Genomic DNA, 24,700 nt, shown 5'->3' with positions numbered 1-24,700 from the left:
AGCCAGGATGAGGTTAAGATACAAAGTACATGCTATAAAACTGTAGACATTGGCCAAATTTTATCTAAACTCTCAAGCAGCCAACATAAATTAAGATAATCTGCTCAATTATGCTGATATACAATAGCTTTAAGATTAAAAACCAACCAGATGTTCAAGAGAATCACAACTATTTATGAACTGATGAAATGCTTCTGCTGAGTGGGATGAGAAAGCTAAATATGAAAGGTTGAAAAATTTGTTCAAGGCAGTAAATGCCCAAGGCAAAAACTCAGGTCAAACGCTATTTTCATCAGTAAAAATGCTTTTTCCACTTTCATACATCCCACAATATGGTGATCACCATCCTAAAGCTTTGGGATGATCCATGGTGTCACAGAATGATGTATAAGCCCTCTAAAATCAATTAAGAGAAAAATATTAATTTCCCCTTTAGGGCTAGCTAGTAAATAGCTTCCACACAGTACAGGAAAATAATTTTCAAAATAAATGAAATTTCCTCAGCCTTTTTATACACTTGAAAGTGCTTCAACATATAAGAATTCTTCTATAACCAAAGATTTAGTATTTTTTGCCATGAACATTTATAATTCATTTTTAATGTTTCAAATATTTTTGAAATATTATTCAGATAATTACCTAAGTCATAAAACAATATAGAAACTAATGATACAAAATTATTTAAGCTGGTTTTAAAAATTTATCTATAAACATATTAAGCTTGAAAATATTGTATTAAAAGAATAAAAATTTATCTTTATGATGACAGTTAATCATGTTCCTACTAAAATCCAACGTTAATAAAATAGTCCTTTACAGTTGATTTTCACAACAAAGTCCTGAGGATAGGCAATGAATGATTTGCTCAAGGCTACACAGCTAATAAATAAATGGAGTAAAGATTGAAATCTGGAACTCTGCTGGGCACAGGATCTTTCCTTAATTTATAGGAGATGGGTTGTATCACTGAAACCAAATACAACTAATTAAAGCAGCAGGTATGTTGTGATCAGAAATACAGAGTAAACTTCTTAGGCTAGAGTACAGCATTATTTTGTAATGGAGGAAAAATTTTTAAAGCAGCAGATTATGATGATACTTGCCCTCCTACAGCTAGGAATTCTCCCATCAAAGTAGAATGAAAAGCTAACTTATACACAGGGCAGTAAAATCATATGCTGGGCTTCTAAAATCATACTGAATCAACAATTCTCTAGAGTGTCCACTAAAGAAGAGTCAGGTTAAAAGATCATGGGACGCCTGGGTGGCTCAACAGTTGAGTGTCTGCCTTCGGCTCAGGGTGTGATCCTGAGTCCAGGGATCGAGTCCACATGAGGCTCCCCAAGGGAGTCTGCTTCTCCCTCTGCCTAGTCTCTGCCTCTCTCTCTCTGCATCTCTCATGAATACATAAAATCTTTGGGGGAAAAAAAAAAAGACCAAACAGCATATATATAGAGAGAGCAGAAAAGAGGAGGTCATGGGAGTTTTTACACCTTCAAAGCATGAATACATGAATGTGAATAAGCCAGACTACCCACAGGATGATAAATTCTTTGTGACCTTCTAGAAACCAAAATACAGTCTAAGGGAATTATGATTACATAATATTCCAAGTGTTGTCATAAAATGCTTTAAATCAGCAATATTGTATACAACTTATCCATACAATTTTCACAAAAACACTTGCCTACTATGTGCTAGGCACTGCACAACTTGCTTTTATGTTATTTAGTTGTCACAACAACCCGACAAGGTTCATTTTACCAACAAGGAAACCGAAGCTCAAGTTAAGTGAGTTTCCTAAGTCACATAGCTAATATGTGGTGGTGAACCCATATCCAAGACAAGCACCATGTGCATATATGTATGTATAAAAACATTCCTATAAACAGATTAAAACTGGAAGTGAGAAAATAGGCTGACTCCTAAAAGGTCAAGATAGTCTGGTACTCCAGAATCTCCATAATTCATCTTGTGACTTTTTAGCTATATCTACTGTACTACCTTATACTCCAGGTTAGCTTATGAGGTTTGCTCACCACTCTCTGATCACAATCTGTACTTTTCTATCCCTGCTCACTCTATTTCATCAAAGGGAAATGCTGGCTTCCTCTGGTCCTTTACCTATCAGTTTTCAGTCTTTATCACACTCATCTTAAATGCCACCTTCTTCTTGGAGTCTCTCCTTTAATCACCCCAATTAGGTGGGATCTCAATTTCTTCTCTCTCCCACCTGCCCTAAATTCTTTTAACATTTGCCTTTACTATACTTAGGGTACCTGTCATATGACTGTGATTTGCTTTTCCCACTCTACTGCACCATGATATGGGATGTTGGGGCCATTGACTCTCACACTTCTAGAGCTTCCTTCATCTTTCAGTGCTCAATGAATAAAATTTTCCCTTTCTTTTCCTAAAACATAAGGAAAGAAAGTAAAGAATCTGATCTCAATCTTGACTGAGTTAATGATAGCAAAATCCACCTCATAGGTTTTCAGCACTGGAATTTGGGGCTCTAGAAAACGATCTTAAAAGTCTGTTACTGGGATCCCTGGGTGGCGCAGCGGTTTGGCGCCTGCCTTTGGCCCAGGGCGCGATTCTGGAGACTCGGGATCGAATCCCACGTCAGGCTCCCGGTGCATGGAGCCTGCTTCTCCCTCTGCCTATGTCTCTGCCTCTCTCTCTCTCTCTCTGTATGACTATCATAAATAAAAATTAAAAAAAAAAAATGAAAAGATTTAAAAAAAAAAAAAGTCTGTTACTTGAGTAAGAAATTCTTCCTGTGTAGTTAGGTCTGTCCATCATCTAATGGGAGAAATTCATCTTTTTTAATAAGAAATGAATCTTCCCTGACTTACAAATTTTTGAAAAGTCATTTAATTCTTCAACTCAAACAAAATTCTGCTTGAAAACTTGGTTTGTCTCCAGAGCATTATAGTTTGGACAGCTCTCTCATTAAACACATGTCTAAAACAGTATGGTTAAAAAAAAAAAAAAATCACTAGATGAAAAACAGAATGTTTAAGTTAAAAGAGGGTGTCTTAAAAGCCCTATCTGAATCTTATACCTTTTTATTTTATATATGGTCAATAGTGAGGTAGCAATCCTATAAATGCGGAATTCATAAGGTATGGATAAAAATAAATAGGATTATAAAAACATGAAAGATGTGGAAATCTGAGATTCATATAGGTGAGAGTGTACTTAAGTACATACATATTCATGTATACTAAAAACCAAAGGCAGAATTTTCTTGAAGTATCAGACCCTCGCTTCTGTATCTAGGATGAAAGGTGTTGTAAATCACAGAAAAGAGGGGAGGAAAAATCACAGAAAAGAGGACCAATTTGATAAAAGAAACTGAACTGATGCAATTATTTCAGTTAAGGCTTTAAAAAAAAAAAGAAAAGAAAATCACATAGGCTGATTTCTAAGTAATGTTTATCTTCTGGACATCAAGTAACAGAATACTGATAAATTTCACTGATACATTTTAAATAGTAATACCTGGATGTTCTACCTCATAATAATTACTAGAGATGGGATCCCTGGGTGGCGCAGCGGTTTAGCGCCTGCCTTTGGCCCAGGGCGCGATCCTGGAGACCCGGGATTGAATCCCACGTCGGGCTCCCGGTGCATGGAGCCTGCTTCTCCCTCAGCCTATGTCTCTGCCTCTCTCTCTCTCTCTCTCTATCATAAATAAATAAAAAAAATTAAAAAAAAATTACTAGAGAAAAAAGTTGGAGCAAAAAGAAAAAAGATTACAGACTTGTCTCCCAACGCATCCTGCAATTATGTTATTAGATCTCTCCCAAGCATGATTAGGAAAGTATCAAACTTACTTAGAATTTCTTCATTAAGAAATGTATTCATTTGGAAATAGATTACCACTGGTCCTGTCGAAGGGAGAAAAAACAAATAAACCAAATTTTCTTCTGGATGGTCTTTGTCCTCTGCCTAAGTCTTAATATGAAGCTAAGGGCTAGAATAATAGCTTTTCTTGAAGCTTGTTTATAATAAAAATGCAAACAAAATCAATGAATTCTTGTATCTTACAGTTCCAAAATGATCAGATAAATCATGGTGGTTTTGATCAACTAATCTAATTAAGGTGCCCTCAACTTTTTTTCATTAGAGAGTGAGGGAAGGAAGGACAGAGGGAGGACAAGGAGAGAGAATCTTAAGCTGGCATGGAGCCTGATGCAGGGCTCAATCTCACAACCCCGAGATCATGACCTGAGCTGAAATTGAGAGTTCAGCCGCTTAACTGAGCCAACCAGGCGCCCCATCACCACCCTGTTAACATGTTAGGCCTTACTTACAGCAATACTCTAAAAGGTGAAGTTTCTCCTATCTTCAAAGTAAGCTTGTAGCATTACACACATTGCCCTGTTATTAAGAAGTGTCAATGTGCCTGATGTATCACCACGTATATATTCCTGTTGTTCTATCCTTCGGAGTACCATTGCACACCTCTATCAACCAGTCTAAACTGTTTCTCTTAACAGTAAGGTTTAAGAACACTGATTCTTCTTCTGAAATCCACCAAATGTTTTCCATATTAAGTTGTCAAGTTCAACAGGAGCCTGATGGACAACATTCAAATGTTTAATGACTTCAAGCCCACCCAGCTATTCATATATCCATCCATCTACATAGAACTTTATTAAATATCTACTATGCACAATGTCCTTCTAGTTTTTCAACTTGCATGCTTCCTTAAGATTGGTGAAGCATCATTTAATTCCAACGGTTTGCCCTTGACACTTCATTGTGAGATAAGGGGGTTAATGATAACCTAGGGTCTCCATAGACATATATATGAGGAGTGTATTGGTCAAAAAAAACCTTGTGGATTCTCCCTAGGACATTAATGTGATCTCTAGCTAAACCTAGTTTACTTACCAGTGCTTAATTTATGAGACAAATACTGTATTAAATAAAAACATTTATGTATATATATATAAAAATATATGACAAAAAGATTAAATTCCTAGAAAGAAGTAATAAAGTAATACTTGGGAGTCTGGATGAGACATACTTTTATTTTCTTAGCTCAAGGCAATAAGGTACTGTGTTTGTCATTCAAATTTACAGACACCAAAATATCTTATGATTGAAAACTTTTCTTGTGTTGGTTACATTAACCTAAGCAACAGAATCTGAAGATGAATAAAGCAATAATAATATATGGGTAGAGTTTTTTCATTGTTACTAAATGTTTTAAGTGGTACAGGCTATTGGTTAAGAGTGTGAGGTTTAGAGTTTACATTCAGAGACCACCATTTAACTAAACTTGTAAAAACTTCAGCAAGTTATCTAATGCCTCTAAGTTTCAGTTTATTCATCTGTAAACTAGAGATATTAATACTTATTTTGATTGAGTTGTTTTGAGGATTAAACAGGATTTGATACATAACAGGTGCCCATAATAAGTATTAATAAGGGGCTTAAAAAGAAGTATTATACTTTGTTTTTATTAGTTTCTCTATTTTCCTTCTCAGGTAATCAACATTTTAAATAGAAGGCTTATAAACTCTTTTCCTATAAGAATTAGTAATATCTTTGATTTTGATCTTTCTGGTTATGCACTCTAACAAGAGTAAACCGCAATATTCATAGGAGACCCACATAAGTTTTAAGAGAATTGTATTAGCAGAAATACCACGAGCTCAGGCATAAAGGAATAAAGATAATTCCAAAAGAAAATAAATCTTTGAAACTCGAAACCTCTACAAGAAGGAAGTTCACTGAAAAAAAAAAAGAAACACAACAACATAGGCTACCATTCAAAAAAAGGAAAGATGATTCAGGAGGTAGAACGAAAAGTCCAGAAGGCAGAGCCACTAGCTAGAGTGACCCTCTAGAAATAGAAGGACTGGGTCTCCATCAAGGGAACTTCCAAACATTTGCTCAGATAGATTCCACAATTACTATGGACCAGTTATTCCTTTGTACCTCTAAATTCCCCCTTTTGAGTAGGAATATCTATATAGCAGTTATCTTTGCCTACCCCAGCACTGCCTGTGTGTGAGAGCAGATAACTTGTCCCTTTAGTTCTCAGGTGTCTAGACTGAGAAGAACTGTACTAAAGGAGCTCCACTTAAGAAATCACACTGAGGAGCATCATCTGCAGCTGGAACAGAGGTAGACTGAATTCTAAGATTCTGGATTCAGGTAAATGCTGTAATGAGATGAGTCTTTTGCAGGGGTGTTAGGAGAGAGTGAGTACATTTTGCATGTGGAAGGAGGGTAAATAAATTGTGGCAGACTACAGTGCTTTTAAACTAAATTGTGATCAAAGTAGACAATCCTCCCTTTAAAAGGAGAATCTTAATTCCTCTCCCTTTAAAAGGAGAATCTTAATTCCTCTCTCCATATGAGCTGAAGTTAGTGATTCACTTCTAACTACAACTGGAAGGGATGGTGTTTAATGTCTAAGATTCAGTCATAAATTGCACTACAGACTTCTGGTTTTCTCTCAGATACATGCTCTGGAGAAGAACACTCAAACTGCCTCAGGTAAAGGTCTACATGGCCAGGAATTATGGCCTTTTGCCAAAACCCATGTGAGTGACCCGTCTCAAGAGCGGAAACCTCCAGGCCAGTCAAGCCCTCAAATGACAGCAGCCCTGGATGATGTCTTGACTGCAACTTCAGCTAAGCTGCTCCTGAATTCCTGATCCACAGAAACGATGAGATAATAGAAGTTTGTTGTTTTAAGCTGTTAAGTTTTTGGGTAACTTGTTATTTAACAGTAGATACTAATACAGGTCACCATGGGTTATTTCCTTGGGTGAAGTGTGTTGTCTTAAATTTGAAAACTGTTATCCCAAAATAGGAAGACAAAATGTATACATTTATTCTAAGTCACAAGTGAAATTTTAAATTCCCTACCAAAGATCTAGGGGAAAAAACGATCAATCCACAATTCTTTTAAGTCATCTTTGTTCCTCTCTGGGTTGAAAATTACCACTCCTGCTAAATGAATATGGAAATGATAATCTTTATGTCTGATTTTTCCTATTATTTCATTAAGCTCCGTAGGACATAAGTGAAATTGATACCTCTAGCCAATTTACAAATGGAAATACATAGGTATAAAAAAAATCAGAGCATCTACTCAAAGTTATGCTGTCATTATTTAATGGGGAAATTAAATGAAAAGCCTCATATAGAAATGCTGCTTAGTACATTTTCCTTTTAAACTCTATAGTTAAAACTGGATGGTCCTTTTTGGAGTACTTTTTTTTTTTTTTTTTTTTTTACGATTTTATTTATTTATTCATGAGAGACGCAGAGAGAAAGAAGCAGAGACACAGGCAGAGGGAGAAGCAGGCTCCATGCAGGGAGCCTGATGTGGGACTTGATCCTGGATCTGGGGATTATGCCCTGAGTCAAAGGCAGACACACTCAACTGCTGAGCCACCGAGGTATCCCTTTTTGGGAGTACTTCTGAAAGAAATCTCAATATTTAACAACTTTGAACAAAATCTGAATTTCATCTCATTCTTTCAATTACTTTATACTATATGTTACTATAATCATTTGGCTAATAAGTTAGTTCTTAAAAGCGGGGTGTGTTTCTTTAGAAAAGAAAATTTATTTATTTTGATCCAAATAATTAATGTGCCCTTCAAGTATTTATAAACACAGAAAATTTAGGTTTGCATAAAAGAAGGCACTGAATATTTACTCCCTCATGATGAATCCTCTGGTTAATCTCCTTTCCATTGGGAAAGGATATCTTTATGGGTTTATTTAAAGGGTAGGTTTAAAGTTAAGCTATACTTAAATTTCTCAAAGCTTGCATTGCTTTTATAACTTGTATTTGCTTTTATCTAGGTCACTGGATAGCTGAATTACTCAGAGTGGAATTCCCCTTCGGCCTTGGGCTCAACCTCTGTAATTAAATTCACAAGGGCACAACAAAAATGATTTACCAGGGCCACCTGAGGCAGTTCTATGCCTTGATGCTTATTTTAGTACTGAAGTTGGAAACCTAATATAACCCCAACATGGGCATCATGTGTCTATGTTTGCTGAACTCTACCCTTAAGGAGTCCATGAACTTCATTATGAATAAAGTTACTTAAAAAAAAAAAAGAATAAAGTTACTAATTCATTTTGCATCTTAAATCAAGCTATTCTCTCATTTTCCATCACTGATATGTGACTTTTGCAATTCCACTAAGGGTTTGTAAGAAAACTCACAAATCATTTGAAGATGATTTACCAAATTTGGATATTACTGTGCAGACAGAATTTTAAGCTTAAGTTTATAATCCACTTTTAATTTAGTTAGCTTTGGCATGTATGCATACATGTATGCCTGCATTACATGTATGTAACATTAGGTTACCAAATCACAGACCACCTGAAAAACCTTAAGTCTTCCTATCCCGCTCTGAGCATCAAGGTACACAAAGAAAGAAAACATGTGCTTGGGATGTACCTAACTCATTTCTTGTTTCCCAACAATTCAGTCCTTTCTTTTCTACACAGATATTCACTCTGAATTGGGTATCCTAGCTCAGCTGGATCTTTTGTCCTTTAATGAAGCATTACCCGCAGAAATCACACAAAGAAAATTTACACCATCAAGACAGTACTAGTTTGTTATTAAAGCTTTGCAAATTAAGTATTTAAATTAGGGGCATCTAGTAGTCATTCTTCCTTCATCATCTTTCTAATGTGAGCATATTTTAAGGTACCTCCTACCTCACTCTATCAAGGTTTCCAGAGAGAAGAAAAATAAAGCCTTCTATAATTATTTCAACTCACAGGACTTTGCAAGATCTGAGTAACTCGTTTCCTCTGTTCCATCATATTGAAGTCTTGTCGTAGATCAGGAGACATGTTCCTCTCCCTAATGTATTCTGGGTCATTTTCATTGATGCGGTCGAAATACCTCTCTTTGTGAGGCATGCTAGGAGGAGGAGGAGTAGTGACCACAGCTTGGTTGGCATCTGAACTCATGCTTCAAGTCGGAGACTCCCCTTGTTATCTGCATTAATAAACACAAAGGAGGACATTCATGATAAGCTCATTATTAAACTTGGATTTTATGGAGGTCAAGTAGAACTCTTTTTTTTCCCCCCAGAGTATCAGTGGCAACTTTAAAAAGTAGCTTCTCAAAAATTATTAGAACAATATTTTATTAAAGTAAAAATATCTTATAGTCCTAAGTTGGAAATTGCTATTTTCAGAGGTAATGAAAACTCTTCAATTCAGTTATAAGTCATTAGCTGCTAACTGAATCTTTAGAGGGAGCAACAATCAAAATCTCCAAAAGTAAACATCACATCTTTTAAAATGGCAAAATTTCCACAATCTGTGATTACTGTCACTAGAGCTTGTCTTTTCTCTCTTATGCTTTCTTATTGTTAAACCAAACTTTGGCCATATTTAAAGACCACTACATTTTATAGCAAGTGTAATTTACTAACATATGAGAAAAAAACAGCTCTAAGTTTTTCTGATGATTCAACTTCCTCGGGGGAAATATAGGAATTAACTAAGGTTGCCAGACTATGGGTAACTTCCACAGATAGTGCTTCAAATTCAAGTAAGGAACAGTAAAAAGCTATTCAGAAACCATGTGAGCAGCTGATTCACTTAATTATCATGATAATCACACTCTTCTAGACAGATCTAGAAGGAAGAAGGTAAAAGCCACTTTCTTCTTAGGATCTGAATCTCTGATAAATACTAGAGATATCTGGTCTCATCTTTAAAACACAGGAACAACCAGGGAGATTACTGTATTTGTCTCTAATAATAGTCTTCTCTGATAGCATTAATCTCCACAGCTGCCTTGGTGCAACTTAGACCAAGCAAACTAACTTTAAGACATTAAAAATTCTTGCATTAGATGACATGATACATATATAAAGAAAACCCTAAAGATTCTACCAAAAAACTACCAGAACTGATAAATGAGTTCAGTAAGGTCACAGGATATAAAATCAATGTACAGAAATATGTACACTATACACTAATCATGAAACAGCAGAAAACTAAGAAAACAATCCCATTTATAACTGCACCAAAAATAAAATGCCTAGGAATAAACTTAACAAAGGAGGTAAAACACCTTCAAAAACTCTAGAACCGGGGAGCCCGGGTGGCTCAGCAGTTTAGCGCCACCTTCAGCCCAGGGCCTGATCCCAGAGTCCTTGGATCGAGTCCCACATCAGGCTGCCTGGATGGAGCCTGCTTCTCCCTCTGCCTGTGTCTCTGCCTCTCTCTCTGTGTCTCTCATGAATAAATAAAATCTTAAAAAAAACAACACAAAACTGTAGAACACTAATTAAAGAAATTGAACATAAAGAAATGGAAAGACATTCCATACTCATACAATGGAAGAACAGATACTGTTAAGATACCCATACTACCTAGGGCAATCTACAGATTTAAAGCAATCTCTATCAAAACATCAACAGTGTTTTTCACAGAACTAGAACAATCTTAAAATTTGTGTGGAACCACAAAAGACCCCAAAAAGCCAAAACAATGTTGAAAAAGAAAAACAGGGATGCCTGGGTGCTTAGCAGTTGAGCATCTGCCTTCGGCACAGGGTTTGATCCCAGAGTCCTGGCATCGAGTCCCACATCAGGTCCCTGCACAGAGCCTGCTTCTCCCTCTGTCTATGTCTCTGCCTCTCTCTCCCTGTCTCTCATGAATAAATAAATAAAATCTTAAAAAAAAAAAAAAAAAAAAAGAAAAGAAAAAACTGGAGGTATCACAATTCCAGACTTCAGGTTACACTACAAAACTGTAATAATAAAAACAGTATGGCATTGCCACAAAAACAGACACTTAGATCAATGGAAGGCAGTAGAAAGCTCAGAAATAAACCCACAATTATATGGTCAATTAATCTTTAACAAAAGAGGCAAGAATATGCTAGCCACTGAACTTTACATTGTATGAGTTTATTTATTTCTCTTAATCCCATGAGGTAGGTGTTATCTCTGTTTTACAAATGAGGAAATAAAATCATCGAGAAGTAACTTGTCTCAGGCCAAAGAGCTATCAAGTGGTGGACTGGGGATTTAAATCTAGTCTGTAGCTGTCTAAAGCCACTGGTCTTAATCACAACCCACACCCAGAGATAAGCTAGTACTTTCTTTTCTAATGCTAATTTCAGCTACTTAGTAGCACCGATTATTTTTTTTTGTTTTTGAGGCTGCTAAAACCTTTCTAAACAAATACCTTCTTTCTAAACAAAGAAGTACCCGAATTGCCTTGGTTTGTAAGGAGTCATGCATCTCCACTATAGTGCTTCCCAAGGAGGGTTATTTTAAGGGAATAAACTGGTAGATTCTACTTCTTCTTAATCCTGAACAACTAAACTAAGTATTTCTGCTTCTAGGGATATGGAAAACAACTCTGTTCCAGGGCTCTTCTCTTTAAAATTAACCAAGCCTATTTTTAAATTCAAGTATAATAACATACAGTGTTATATTAGTTTCAGTTGTATAATATGATTCAACAATTCTTGGGATCCCTGGGTGGCGCAGCGGTTTGGCGCCTGCCTTTGGCCCAGGGCGCGATCCTGGAGACCCGGGATCGAATCCCACGTCGGGCTCCCGGTGCATGGAGCCTGCTTCTCCCTCTGCCTGTGTCTCTGCATCTCTCTCTCTCTCTCTGTGTGACTATCATAAATAAATAAAAATTAAAAAAAAAAACAAAACAATTCTACATGTTTCTTAGCGCTCATCAAGATAAGTGTCCTCTTAATCTCTTTTATCTATCGCCCCCACCCCCATCTCTCTGGCTACTAGTTTGTTCTCTACATTTAAGAGTCTTGGGGTGTTTTTTTTGGGGGGGGGGGTCTCTTTGTTTTCTTAAATTCCACATGAGTGAAATTTTAGGTATTTGTCTTTCCTGATTTATTTCACTCTGACTTAAATACCCTTTAGGTCCATCCATTCTGCTGCAAATGGCAAGATTTCATTTTTTTATGTCTGAGTAATATTCCAGTGTGGTGTTATGTGTGTACGTGCATGTGCGCGCGCGCGCGCGCGCACACACACACACACACACACACTCTCTCTCTCTCTCTCTATCCATTCATCTATCGATGGACACTTCCATATTTTGGCTATTGTTAACTAATGCTGCAATAAACATAGGGGTGTATATAACTTTCTGAATTAATGCTTTTGTTTTATTTGGGTAAATACCCAATAGTGGAATTACTGGATTATATGGTATTCTATTTTTAATTTTTTTTAGGAACTTCCATACTGTTTTCCACAGGGGTTGCACCAGCTTCCCAACAGTACATGAGGGTTCCTTTTTCTTGGTATCCTTGCCAATACTTGTTATTTCTTGACTTTAGCCATTCTGATAGATGTAAAGTGACATTTTGTGGTTTTAATCAATCCTATTTTTTTTTGTATATTTTTTTATTGGAGTTTGATTTACCAACATATAACACCCAGTGTTCATCCCATCAAGTGCCCCCCCAGTACCCATCACCCAGTCACCCCATCCCCCTGCCCACCTCCCCTTCTACTACCCCTTGTTCATTTCCCAGAATTAGGAGTCTCTCATGTTCTATCACCCTCTCTGATATTTCCCACTCATTTTCTCTCCTTTCCCCTATAATCCTTTTCACTATTTTTTATATTCCCTGAATGAATGAGACCATATGTTTGTCCTTCTCCGTAATCAATCCTATTTTTAGGTTACAATATACAGTTATCCTTTCTAGTACTTCAGAGCAATATAAACCAGTGCAAACTAGCGTCAACTCCATTGCAGAAAAATATGTGTCTTCTAAGAAGATTCTTTGAATTGAAAATGATGAAGGAATACAGATCTTTTTTTTTATAAAGTAATGTTATAAAACTTATTGTCAACACTATAGGTTTCCCTCTGGCCATGCAGCTTAGAAACAAGGTATCTGGTATAAACAAAAATTCTCATTTAAAAAATCTTATCCAAATATTTATGAAATAACCACCCAACATGTATATTTAAAGAAATTTAGGTTGAAGGCACAAATAGATGAAATACTCTTGAATGATGGCTTTTAAACTTTTTAAAAATGGCAATCCACAATAAGAAATACATTTTATAGTGTAATCACATACAAATATATACAGATATATATGAATATATACATATATGAGATATATAACTGGAATAAATTTATGGTACTTTCCCTTACTAAGCAGTACATTCTGATATTTTGTTTTAATCTTTTTCATTAAAAAAAAAATACTGGTCAAATAGATTCTTGGTCTACTAATGGGTTGTGACCCACAGTCTGAAAAACACTATTCTAGAAACTCTAAGTTATGGTCAGATGGGAAACTGAAAGGAAAAGAGGTGTGTTTGTATGAGATAAAGAGGAGGGAATGAATATTCCCTAGAATAGAGATGGAAGGGAATTGGAAATGCTTGTGATTTTTTAAAAAATGTTTATGGCAGGCTATAGCAGTAAGATCCTAGTGATCTGGGGGATAATTAAATTTTCCTCCATTTGGGCACTTAGAAAGCGCCATCTGTATTACTCAATGTCCATTTGTTTTCATTTTTCCTTGAGTTTTATCTAGTTCTAGTTCAATTTTCCAGATCTCTTTGCTTATGTATGTAGTCCCCATGGGCGGGGGACTCCATAAGTGGCGGATGAATTGAATTATTTTGCTACATTACAACTCCTCCTAAATCAGTCTGGTTTGTATTAGTTCTAGGCTGAGAATGGTAAAAACAATCTTATGAAAAGTTATTAAAGAAAGTCTTTTCAAACTTAATTCTTGGCAGTTTTAACAGCTTCTTCTAGAACATAAGCAAAAAGATTATCATACTTTCAAGTACCAGGCCTATTGTTCCATATTTAAAACAAAAATCAAAGATATGCCAAGACTTCAAAGCAGCATATTTGGTTAAAACAACAACAGCAACAACAACAAATGCTAGCTTACTGAGTTAGAGTTTTTCTTAATGAAATTTACTGTAAAATTGTGAAGGTATTTAAAGTTTTAGAAAACAATTTGGACCCTGCACAAACTATAACAAGCCATAACCTTAGACTGACTGGTGAAGTTTTACTCATTTTAAATTCTAAGAGGAATAAACTACTTTCAACTGCTAGCCAAGATTTTATAAACAACTGACACGGAAATCAACAGATTTGGAAAAATGGAACTAGGCACAGATAAAAGTCAAGATAAAAAAGAAAGAAAAAAACCCTAAACAATGAGCACTGAATAGCAAATGTAATATAAGTAATACAAATGACACTACCTAAGTGCCCCAATGGAAGAAGATTAAATTATCCCACAAGCACTAGAGTCTTATTGTTATAATGCCTATTGATTCTATTGAAAGTTCTCTTAAAACACTGCACACTAGATTCAAGGATCACATTTTATAGATAAGAGGAAACTACACTCTGAGGCACTGAGTGATTTTTCTCAAGCTACCATGCTCAAGTATCAGATATTGCCATAATAATGGCACATACTAGTACTATCATGTCATTCGTAGATTGCTCCATTGTCAAAATTTACTTTTCCAATGAAATATATGGAAAAAACCAGGCCTATCACAAACATTTTATGCAGGAATTCTATAAATATCATGGACTGTGGAGAATAAACTATAAAGATGGCTTACAAATTTTAGCACATGTAAACAGACTTAATTGTATGGTTGTCCCTCTAGCATACACATAAAAGTAGATATACAAATTAGGTTTATTTCAGTGGTAATCTGCTTTACCCAAATACACAAAAAACAAATTTAAGTAACTAGACTTTCAATGATTAAGAAGAATCCACTAACATATTACCAATAAGTCAAAGAAATGCCTTTCATTTAATTATTTGAAGCAAATAATGGTCCAAATCTCTTGTTTTCCAGATTAGATAATTAATGGAAGAAGTCTTCATAAAGAGATGTGCCCAAGACCATATACCAAGTATCATCAGGGTGTTCAGGTTGTTCTAGTCCAGGGCTCTTTCTATGACACAATACTGCTTCTTCATAATTTGTTATCCTACATACTCAGTCTTTTCCATCAGTACTTAGGAAGCCAGAAATAAAGATAAGGAGTATTAGGAGCTGGGCAGATCAAGAAGTTTCATGAGGTAGGCAAAGATGAATGGTATCATAAAATATTATGGAACATTCAACATAATTTTGAGTTCCAAACAAACAGAATGAAATGCAGAGTAAAGGCCCTTACTGGCTCAAATCCCATCTGAAGAAACCATCAGATAGGCAATGACTCAGTACTTTGGAAGTTCTAACCACTAACCTAACAGATAACTACTATGCCTTAATTAGAGATTATCAAAATGACACTGATTGTGCTCTGGGTAACAATAAATTTTGTTCAAGCTTACACTTTTACCCCTAAATTAATTTAGCATCACTTTGAAAGAGTTGAGGGCCTCTATTTATAATGAAACAAATGAACTTTCAGAAAAAGATTGTTAGTAGTATAAGAAAACTGACGTTTAATAATATGCCTCAGATTACCAAATGTTCTTCACCAAATGTAGAATTATTCATGGTTACAGATCTTAATAGGTATGAAAGAGTTGACAAAAAAAGATGGAATGGCTCAAAAGACTGTTATTTCCTAACAGTATATACAACTATTACAACCTTAATTACAGCCTTTATTGTGGTGCCTGGAAATACATTACAGGATCACAATATTTGCCACCAAAATAGAAATGGTAAGTGTTCTGAAAGAAGAAAGATTAAAAAGCCTTGTGTGGCTGTCAAATTTGTATAAATGTAACAACTTTTACATTCTGGTCTAGTGCCAGTATCTTTTCAAATGACTTCTGATGAGGATATCTTTACAATAAAATGATAAATTCTAAAGTTCAATTTAAAAGTCAGGAAACAATGACTCTACAGTTGATTAGTAAAAGATACTATTAACCTAAGCCTTAGCCCCGAAATTGAAACTTAAAGTCAAGGAAAAAACCAACAAACAATAACAAAATAAACTGGTAATGGTAACAACACCCCATCATGTTGCTAAATGTCTTCTGCCTAATGGAATTTGATAGCTGGCTCAGTATTCATTAAAACAAAACAAAACAAAACAAAACCCAAAAGACCAAAAAACAGATAAAAGAAAACTGTCATTGAAGGGCATAGTTATGAGAATGATTTTGTTTCAAAATTTGCTTTATAAAGAAAAATTATACATTGCTAATCAAGATAAAATATTTTAGCAAACATGAAAAATACATCCAGTTGTTTGTACAACTGGAACATAATAGTTACATTTTATTTTTCTTTTTTTAAGATTTTATTTATTTATTTATTTATTTATTTATTTATTTATTCATTCATTCATTCATTCATTCATTCATGAGAGGTACAGAGAGAGAGAGAGAGACAGAGAGAGAGGCAGAGACACAGGCAGAGGGAGAAGCAGGCTCCATGCAGGAAGCCTGACATGGGACTCGCTCCCGGGTCTCCAGAATCAGACCCTGGGCTGAAGGTGGCGCTAAACCGCTAAGCCACCCAGGCTGCCCTATAGTTACATTTTAAATAATATAAATGAAGTACAAAAATTTTGAACAGATGCTTGCCAGGTCAAAATTCAGCAGGGTGATCCAAAGACTAAAAGTATTCACTCAGCTGTTGGACAAAGCATAAGACAGACCAAACCTCTTTGTCACTAAAGTACCAAACCTGATGAACAATATTTTATTATCAGCATTACCTGTTGCAAGGAACAGTGTGCTGGACTCCCATATTTGAAGAGCAGGGATTGGGGAGAAGAAGGGCAGTTACTTGCTTAGACATTGGCAAGACTGTAAGTAACATTTATTAGTAACTTGAAAAGAAACTTTTCATTATAAAGAGATCAAATTTACAAAATACAATGGCTATGCAAGGGGCAGAGTTACAAACTTGAAGATACATAAAGTTCAGATGAAATGTATTTTCTTGAAAGTCCAAAGCCAATCATTATCTAGATTTAGCTCAAATTGTTCCCAACATGAATCATTTGGAAAAGCAAATATGAAATTGATTTTTAAAGAAATACATATATAGCCTAAAAATGGCAAGTAAAACAATCAACCACAGAGAGGCAATCCCTCAAGTATCTTGCAGAATCCAAAAACAGATGGCGTTGGTGTCTACCTTTTCTACAAAATTTGATGAATGTTCTGTATATATTCCCACAGTTATCGTTTGTCTTCAACATGAAGCTTTTCAAAATGATTGGGAAAAAAACAAAAGGATTTTTTTTCTTCTCCTAAGAGAAAGTTGACAGAGACTAGTGGATTGATTACTTGAATGTGCCTCTCAGACATTTAGTTTCTGTTATTGAATCCCCTGGTATCAGTGAAATTTTTAAAACTGTGATCCAGGAAACTCTCCAGAACTTGACAGCTCATGATAAATGAGAGGTTTTAAAAAGTGGAATTAGTGGAGATTGTGATTTTTAAAAAAAAAGATTCATTGCTCAATTTCTAGAGATACTTTAAACCTTTGGCTCTTTACTATATGGTAGTCCTTCTGGGCAAACAGTTTTTGTTTTGTTTTGTTTTTTTAAAGAAACATCAACTCTCACATACTTCATGAGCTCAAGTTTATTTGTGCAGCAGCGAGCTTGAAAAGTTTAAAGCCCCTGCTTTTGACATTTTCTCGAGAACAATGTTTGAGGTCAAATTCACTCTTACCTAATACTGTACCTCTATCTAAAAACCTCAGGAAACTTTCCAAAATGAATATCAAGAGTACAAGCAATATGGAAAACTTAACTCCCCCAAATTCCAGGTTTACATCTACTTATTTCTCAAGGATTCTGAACTCAAGAAATTCTAGTTCCTCATTCTGAAGAAATGCAAACAATCCTACAAAGCTCATTATTAAAAATGAGTGGAGTTTGCAAAATAAAACATTCACTCAAAAGTCCAATCTAAAAACAGATTTGTTACTGTTGATGACACTTCTAACGGTCTGCTCCTAATGAGGTCACTGTGACCAGAGAAACAGGAGAGAGCCTGGAAGAGCACATACACAAAAGGCAAAGTTCTTTATAGTAAAAATTGAAGGGAAAAGAAACATATAAAAAGTTAAAGAATACAGCGTTTGAGTATGTCCCAAGAGTTCATTCTGATCTGCTATTTTAGGTATTCCAGCTAAAGAATTTTAGTTTAAAAAAAAAAGAAATTTAGGTTTTATGGTTATAACATATAAAATACAGTTGAAAAAAATCAATCTAAAAGCTGTAGGTAAATCAATACATTGTGACTGCAAGGAAGTCTGATTTGAAGGAGTTCCCACCTTCAGATTTTGGCTAGTAAGGATTTCAAGATCATCACAACCCCATCTGTTTTCTTTCTATGGAAAGTCTAACAGTGAGCCATGAAAATGAAATTTATTAAGCATAGGTAATAGTACTTGAAAATCACTTTCAAAAATACTTGGTCATAACCTGCCGTTTTAGAAATGTGATCACTGTAATAAGTGGCAGTCCATGAAAAGAGATGTTCATCAACCTCAGAAATCTGCTTTCGTAAAAAAATCTTTTTGTGATACTAGTTTTTTCAAATGAATCATCCTTTAGATCTAAAGTTTGACTTTACATACTATACTGGGTTGGACAATGTCCCTCAAATTCATGTCATTACTTCAAAATATGATCTTATTTGAAAATAGGGCATTTGTTATCAAATTAAGATGAATTCATATTGGATTAGGGCAGGCCCTAAGCCCAATGACTAGTGTGTCTTTATAAAGTCGAGAGATGTGGCCACAGACACAGACACAGAGGAGACACATGGGGCAAAAAGCTATGTGATGATGGAGGCAGAGATAAAACTGATAAAACTGTTAAGCCAGCGAACACCAAGGACTGCTGGCACCAAAAGCTAGGAGAGGCATAAAACAGATTTCCCTCAGGGCCCCCAGAAGAAACCAAGCTGGCTGACACCCTGATTTTGGACTTCTGGCCTCAAGAACTATTGGAGAATAAAATTCTGTTGTTTTCAGCCACTCGTTTTGTGGTACTTTTTTAATGGTAGTTCTAGGAAACAAATATGCTATTCCAATGGAATTTCCACCCTGATAATACTGATTTTTACGAGGCATTTTACCATAACAATGTAGATAACGATGTGGACACATGGCACACCTTTGCAGAATCAAAGTTAGCTCTTTAGAAATAACAGACATCATTGATATATGTAAGGGCAATGGAACATAGATATCTTCCACAGTGGCAGGACTTTTGCAAACCGTAATTTTTGACTGAGAAACAAGGTTTCCAAGAAAAATCTCAAGAAGATACCAATATTCTTGTCACATTAAAAGCTGATCAGAAATTTCTTTGTAATACTCCATGAAGATTCACAATGAATGTTGCCACAAATTAAAGATGAAGTCGGCTCTACTACTTCTAGCATAGCTGAAACAGTGTTAAAGCAATTATCTAACTATAAAATATTACAGTCTAATGGAATGTTTTTTCATTTAGCCAAGGATGGATCTAAAAAGTCACTTGCTCAGGTTAGCAAGTTTCTTGCCATGCATAGACACATGCAGTATTTCTGCCCATCTCCCCACATTAGGGACCACCAAACCCTAACCTGCTGTTTCAACATCATGCCACAGGCTCTGGATCCCTAGGATTATGAAAAAAGTAAAACTAGTTAAGCAGCTCAACATCAAGTTAGTTTTGCTACTGCTTTCCACTCTGTCTGACTTGCAATACTTTTATCTAATTCTTAATGATGAAACTCTGTTGGTCTCTCAGACTCTCCACTCACTATAAAGCAGCCTAAATCCCTTTGTTTCTCTGTCAGATAACTCTAAATACTTTCAAAATTGAAAGTCTATACCTGAACCTGATACCCCAGGTCTGAGTCTTAGACCCTTTTATCAGTTTCCACGGTTTCTGGAGGTCACCTGGCTTATAAGGGATTTCTGATGCCATGCAGAGCTCCCTGGTACTCGGTCCCCATCTAGCCTTCTCCAATTACTGAAATACCCTGTCTCTATGGTCTGCCCATGTCTCAGCGTTCGACACCTACTGTTGAACTTCCCTCTTACCGACAGTCCACACACCTGGCTTCTTCCCTATTGCCTGTTGCTAGATAGGGGTCTGTCCGGTCCTCAAGGATCTGCCTATATTCCAAATCCTTGTCAGGCGTGTTCAGCCACTGCAACTCCATTCCTTAAACCATCCTTTAGCTTGTTTGTTTTAGCTTGTAATTTAGCTTGTTTGTTTTTTCATTAAAGAATTGGCGCCGCCTTCAGCCCGGGGCCTGATCCTGGAGACCCAGGACCCAGTCCCATGTCGGGCTCCCTGCATGGAGTCTGCTTCTCCCTCTGACTGTGTCTCTGCCTCTCTCTCTCTCTCTCTCTCTCTGTGTGTGTGTGTGTGTCTCTCATGAATAAACAAATAAAATCTTAAAAAAAAAAAAAAAGAAATTACATCAGAATTTTTAAAAATGCAATTTTTGATGACAATGTTTTTATGTTGAAGAAAGGGATAATAGCCAGTAATCAACATTTTCTGACCATCTAATGTTGTCTAACATGGTTTCAAGAATATAGCATGTTTGAACTCTTTTAATCCTTTAGAAATAACCATAGAAAGGTAGGTGCCATTATGATACTAATTTTACAAAGAAACAGGACAGAGAAGTTGCCTATCCAAGGTCACACAGAGTTAAGTGTTAGCTGAGATATAAATTTAAGGAGACTGGCTCTAGGATTTCTGTTCTTAACCATTTCCTATATTGTTATCTACCTTCCACCATTCCTCTCCCTAATCCCTATTGATGTTTTTACATTTTGAGTCATTTGAATTTTATACCTGTGAAGATCCTTTAGCAAATGTTTCCAACTCCTCCCCTACCCCAGCCTCCACCTCTTAAGTGAACCAACTAAATGAACATCATCTAAGTCCCTACCACTAATGTGAACTCTTTGGCAAATTTTTTTTTTTCATAGACTAGATTTTTCTTACAATGAAATTTACTTGAACATTAAAACGTGATATAGGATCTGACACTCAGGGATTATTAAGTCAATAATAAACAAGCAAAATTTCCTGGTCATTCAGCAAATTTAATCTTCTACCAAGTGTAATTTACAAGTTGTAGTTTACTACAACTATAATAGTAAGCTTTAGGAAGAAGTGGTACTGGTGGGTGAGTTCTTTGAAACCTAGTATCTAGATTATATATGCCCCACTGTTTCATCTAGAACTGTGTTGGTCATTTATTATTATTTAAAGAGGTCTAGGCTCTGACCATGTATAAAGTAAAATTTAGCCTTGAAAAGTAGGCTTAGTTGATATGAGTAAGAACCTTGAAAATGTATGCATAAATTTTGATATTTTATGATAATTTATATGAGAAATGAGATTGATTTTTTTTAAGATTTTATTTATTTATTCATATGAGAGAGAGTAAGGCAGAGACCTAGGCAGAGGGAGAAGCAGGCTCCCTGCAGGGAGCCCGATGTGGGACTCGATCCCAGGACCCCAGGATCACACCCTGATCCAAAGGCAGACACTCAGCCACTGAGCCACCCATGTACCCTGAGATTGAGATTCTTTTCTGACATGGAAACAATGAGGAGACAGAAGATGATGGGAAGACAGAGACAACAATTTAAGTCTCTAAATCACAGCTGGAACTTGAAGTCTTAATAAAAAGAAAATCTGAAAGATGACCTAAAACGTCTAATGTCAAAATCAGGGAAAAAGAGAAAGCATCATTTAATTCACGGAAGAAAGTTTAACAAAGACATCAGAAGTAAAGTACAGATTTTAAAAGGATGAAGAATACCTTTGTAAGGATAACAACAGAGACAAAACACATAGGTCCCAAAAAGAATGTGTCCTTCAATTTATTTTGAGACTTTTCACATTAACTAGAGTAGAATAGGATACAGAGAAAGTAGATCATATGATCTGCTAAATATAAGAAAAGATTTAAAATATAAACTGCATTAAAAAAATTCCTCTAAAGATTTCTGGCAATAACTAATTTTAGAAGCTACTACATATTATGTAGTAAATGCTAATTTTTATGAAAAAAATCACCTAATATCTGAAGCTCCAATTTCTTGATTTTAGGTAGGTTATAGGTATGCATTCAGTGTTAACAATAGACAAAACAAATTTTTTGTGTGTATTTTCATAAGAATTTAGAACCATTTAGGAAGCCTGGGTGGCTCAGTCGGCTAAGCATCTGCCTTCAGCTCAGGTCATGATCCCAAGGTTCTGGGATCAAGTCCTGCATTGGGCTCTCTACTCTGTGCGGAGCCTGCTTCTCCCTATGCCTCTGTCTCTGCTGGTCTTTCTCTCTCTCTCTCTCTCTTCCTCCCCCACCCCCTCTCTCTCTCTCTCGGTCTCTCATGAATAAATAAAATCTTTTTTAAAAAAAGAATTTTGAACCATTTAACTATTTTTTGAAATAATGAGATTGCTGTTCTTTCAAGCTTTAATGGTAATTCACCAGAGAGAATAAACTTTATGACTCAGCTTTTTGTATCCACTCATACATGCCTGAAGGGTCCACTTAAATTGCTTGCTATATTTTAAATTCAGGCTTGGAGTAGGATTCTTGTTTTGTGAGGCTCACAAAGACTAGACTCACAGCTTAGTTCTATAGTGCCTATTTAGCTGGATTTAAAGCCTACATCAAGTACTTTATTGTCAAATAAAAAGCAATCTTCATGGAGCTTAGGAACTTAAGTAGCTCTCCAGAATTTGTTAAATATTTTGTTTCTACTTTTGATCTCTATTGTCAAGAAAGAGTTCTATTGAGTTGGAAAGTGCCAGAAAGTGTTATTTTAAACATCTAAAAGGTAGTATGGACACTACAACTCTTGAGGTTCATGGTTAAACTGAGAAGCACAAAGATATTCACTATAATTTTCCAAAAACATAATTTTCTTAGTCCTTCCCTCAAGGAAAGAAAAAAGCAACTTGGAGTCCTACCTTTAAAAAATATAGGAATCAGTCTGGGGGTTTCCAAAATTCAGGCTCTGAAAACAGAATGGAAGAGACTTCCAAGTTTATCCCTCACAGACTCAGAGGAAAATGATGACTGTCCCAAACAAAAGCCATTTCCTTGACTGATGCTTTGCTCACCTTATTTCTCATATACTTAAACTGTTTTCCCTCTCATCTCCATCCATCCAAATCTTAATCCAAACTTCAAGGTCTTATTCAAAAGCCAACTCCTTCCATAATGGCTTCCAGAATCTCCTCCATCAGAATTAGCTCCACCCTTCTCCCCACCCTCCTCTCCCCCCAACAACCAGTATTGCTCCCAAAACACTTTTTCAAAGTCTGTCTTGCCTTTAAATTATTTGAGGTCTATATGCCCCAGTAATTGGGTCAAATCTTTTTCCTTTCTTTACTGTCCACTTACAGTTATGCAATAAGGATTTATTAAACTGAGGTGAGTAGGGCTATTGAATCATAATATCCCATTCTCTACTTGTCTTAAAATAAACCAGTGTGGAGAATTTAGAGCAACCCTTGAAAACTGAGCTAATAATCATGGTTTGTTCAGAATGGCCAGGTATCCAAGATGGTTGAGGTAATGAATTTCACTGGCATATAAAATAAATGTCAAGCTGACTAAAAAGTAATCACAAAAAAGAATGAAGGTATAAAAGGAACAATTTTTTAAAAATCTATACTTCTGGGTTTTGAGAGTAGGTACAAAAATGTCATTTTAAAATTTAAAAAAAATAACCTTACTTATCCAATCAAACAGCAAATACTAATTCAGCTGGTTGGTAAAGTCTATAAAAGAAATATAAAACACAGGTCTAGGTCCTGTCTTTAAAGAGTTTTAAAGAGTTTTCAGTTTAATCACAGAACTAATACATGACTACTACATGGAAAGGTAGCAAACAACAAAAACCAGGTAACTGCCAATTGAAAAATAAAATATCCAAGAGTTGTTGAGAATGGCTGTTAAACAGAATTTTGGGTTAAGACAGTAAAGGAAGCCTAAATGAAAGTAAGGTCGGATTTGCTTCATGTGTAAAATGAGGTGTTTTGATCACAGGACCTCTAGGTTTACCTTCCAGCTCTGAAGTTTTATTATACTTTTATCACATGATTATAGTGGTGACTTGATATTAACTGACCATCCCCTGAATGGAGTTTTCTTCTTCCTAATCATTAAAGAAATAAATAGCCTTGTAAAAGTAGGCAGCCCTCAAATAAGGATTATTATTTTAAATACAAATATCCAAAATTGAATGTGATATATCTCATAAGAGCATTTGATATTTTCTAAGAAAACCAGAGTTTGAGGCTTTTTTCTCTGTTCCAGCTTCTTGGTGTAGCTTCCAGAACTCAAAACAGGCCTTTAAGTGGACATTTTTTAGTATCTGAAAGATGTATTTGAAACCATTTAATTTATTCTTGTCTCTCTGCACAAGATGCGAGTAAACCTGCAAAAAGTTCATCATGTTATTAACACATTTTTTTCTTCTTTGTTCTTTTTAATTGTCATGATATTTATGCCCAGCAGTTACTGATGGCCAAATGTATTCTCAAGCCTGGCCAAAGATTTTTTTTTTAGGGTAACACTCAAAACAAAGCAAATATTGGCTTGGTTATGACACTTGTTGTTCTAATACATTAATAGCCTATTGTTCACTGTGGTTGTCTCAACAAGATAATACATTGAAAAACAACGTTTCCTGATAGGAAGTGAAT

The 24,700-nt window shown here is 35.6% G+C and overlaps 1 protein-coding gene across 20 annotated transcripts in view; it reads right to left on the bottom strand.

Annotated features, from left to right (window-relative positions):
• The window catches only part of ADD3 (adducin 3), a 121,349-nt gene that overhangs the window by 21,927 nt on the left and 74,722 nt on the right, over positions 1-24,700 (bottom strand). For all 20 annotated transcript variants that reach the window (XM_025993421.2, XM_072739985.1, XM_025993406.2 and 17 more), the window contains one exon: positions 8,785-9,007. In XM_025993421.2, the coding sequence (XP_025849206.1) occupies positions 8,785-8,979 (195 nt within the window). In that variant the 5' untranslated portion in view covers positions 8,980-9,007. The remainder of the gene's footprint in view (positions 1-8,784; positions 9,008-24,700) is intronic.

Source organism: Vulpes vulpes, chromosome 15, assembly GCF_048418805.1.
Source record: "Vulpes vulpes isolate BD-2025 chromosome 15, VulVul3, whole genome shotgun sequence".
NCBI classification, from domain to species: Eukaryota; Metazoa; Chordata; class Mammalia; order Carnivora; family Canidae; genus Vulpes; species Vulpes vulpes.
This window is presented reverse-complemented; position numbering and strand designations above follow the sequence as displayed.